Here is a 2,199-nt window from a genome sequence, read left to right as displayed (position 1 = left end):
CTGGAATCAGGAATGGGGTTGGGGGTTTGTTCTGTGCGCCTTCCCCCTGCTGCGGCAAAGCCCCCCCAAGGCGGCCCCGACAAACTTTACACCACGGAGAGGCCACAGCCTGCGGACAAAGGCCGCCACGCGCGCGCTCCGGCAGGGGGCTTAAAAGCCCCCACCCCCCTTCCGAGGGGCGATGCCGCTTGGAAATGGCGAATCGACGACCCACTTTGCGTTGCAAATGCGGGGCGCCGAATGCGGCACACCGATTGGCGCAGAAGCCCCACACGGGATACAACAAAATACGAAGACTGAATATCGCCCGAATGGGCAGCGCGGGCCACTGGCGATAGCAGCCGCCACACCGCCACCTACGGCGCCCAGGCGGGAAGCGACGGCATCCCAATAGAAGCCCCGTGGGCCTGCAAGGCCCCACTCGTATGGAAGAAAAAAAACCGGCCGAAGTTCCGCAGACTGACCAACCCAAAGCTGTATGCTACGAAAAGGCACATGCAACACAGACACCATAGAAAAGCAGACCGTCTCCCGGGGTACGGCTCGCAAACTGAGGGGAAAGTGGTGTGGGGAAATCGTGGCCAACCTCGGTTCTGGACGCCTGGGCTCGCGGGCTTGGGCAAGCCTATCACCAACAAACCCCACGCCCAGCCTAGCCAGCGGGACAAAATCCGACGCAGAAACCCCATCGCGCGGCATTCCGAAGCGATGGCGCGCGCCCCGCCCGAACCCCCAGGAGCCCGAGAGCGACAACAGACAGTTTGCCGGGCGAGAGCCCGCACACCGCCCGCACACTGCCCGCCCAGCAAACCAGCCGCCAAAGCAGACGGGGTGGCGCCCCCTAATGCCCTTATGGTGAACAACCTGGCCCGACCACATGCCGCAAGGGCGGGGGGACGCCCGCGCCCTTAACACCAACCACGGCGATAACAAGGGGCGGTTCAGCCAATAACAGCGGCTGGGCTTGATCCCGCCCTGCGCTTCCTTCGGCTGGGGCCATCACCGGGGTCCGGCGCGATACTTGGAGAAGCGCTACGGTACCCCTGGCAGTGTGCAAAACACTCTGCCCCAAAGCCCTTCAATAGCAGCTTGTGCGCCGGCGTAGTTCCGCAGAACAAGGGACGCAGCATTGTTATTCAGATTTCAAATCCGGGCAACAAAACGACACCACTAGAACCATGGAGGCAAACAAACGCTGGCAGTCCGACTCCGCAAGCCCATGAAGCGCACTATAGCAGCACGCATTTTTAATGCTGTAGAGCACGCGCTAATGCCGTATAAGTCACAATTCCGAGAAGCACACCCCACTCAGGACCAGTTGTTGCATCTTCAAGAGTTCATGTGCTTACTGACTCCTTGAGAATGAAGAGCAGCAGTATTTGTAGACTGTGCCAAATCATTCGATCCGGTAGGTAGCGATAAAATGGTACTCAGCATGTGACAGCCCTCGATAACACAACAGGTGACGCTTTGCTTGGTACCCTTGGCGTGAAATAGAATAACGGCGACTCACGGAAACAAGGTGCACGCCTTCTATGTGACTCTCAGAAGGGCATTTTCTCAAAGCACGGTTCTCGGGCCGCTCATCTTCAATACTGTGATGAACTTTTTCAGCATCAGATTGGCTGAGATTCTGCTACTACAGCACGACTTCGTTGCGGACGACCTTGCCTCCATTGCCAGCCAAAGCAATCACGAGACTACAGCGGCTATACTGCAACAGGGGCTAAACATGGTAGCATTTTAGACGAAGCAATACTTCATGGGAGCCGATGGGACCCAAGCGCCGCACACTCTCTTTGGAACGAAACGCACGAATCCACACGGTTCCCCCTACAATAATAAACTGGTGACTATGGAAAGCTTCCCGACTTTGCTGGGAACCACTTTCCAGAGCCACCGTGGAAAGGGCCCCTATGCAGCAGATGCGCAGAAACGAGCAAGCCACCGCCTCACGAAGCTAGCGGCCGTCTCGTCTTGGAGCTGGGGGTCAAAGGGAGATGCATTGTGCGCGTTATACTTAGCAATTGCTAAGGCCAAAGCGATGTACAGCATAGGAGTGTGGCGCCGGGACGCATCCCCCACCTCACGGTCAGCACCTGATTCTGGGAAACGCAAAGCCTGCAAAACAATTGCTGGCATTCCATAACGCAGCCACGCTAAGGACCCACTGCCCGAGGTCAGCCTGTAACCACCAAG

General features: G+C 57.8%; 1 protein-coding gene across 1 annotated transcript; it reads right to left on the bottom strand.

Annotated features, from left to right (window-relative positions):
- Positions 1 to 150: 150 nt before the first annotated feature.
- DQ04_17581000 (hypothetical protein) lies at positions 151 to 513 on the bottom strand (the record flags this gene model as incomplete). The annotated part of the gene is made up of 1 exon (XM_009317610.1): positions 151 to 513. The coding sequence occupies one exon, from the start codon at positions 511 to 513 to the stop codon at positions 151 to 153; it is 363 nt and encodes a 120-aa protein (XP_009315885.1).
- Between the last annotated feature and the right edge of the window lie 1,686 nt (positions 514 to 2,199).

Source organism: Trypanosoma grayi (genome assembly GCF_000691245.1).
Source record: "Trypanosoma grayi strain ANR4 Tgr_1758_V1, whole genome shotgun sequence".
NCBI classification, from domain to species: Eukaryota; Euglenozoa; class Kinetoplastea; order Trypanosomatida; family Trypanosomatidae; genus Trypanosoma; species Trypanosoma grayi.
The sequence above is the reverse complement of the archived record's forward strand: the minus strand, read 5'-3'. Positions and strand labels throughout refer to the sequence as shown.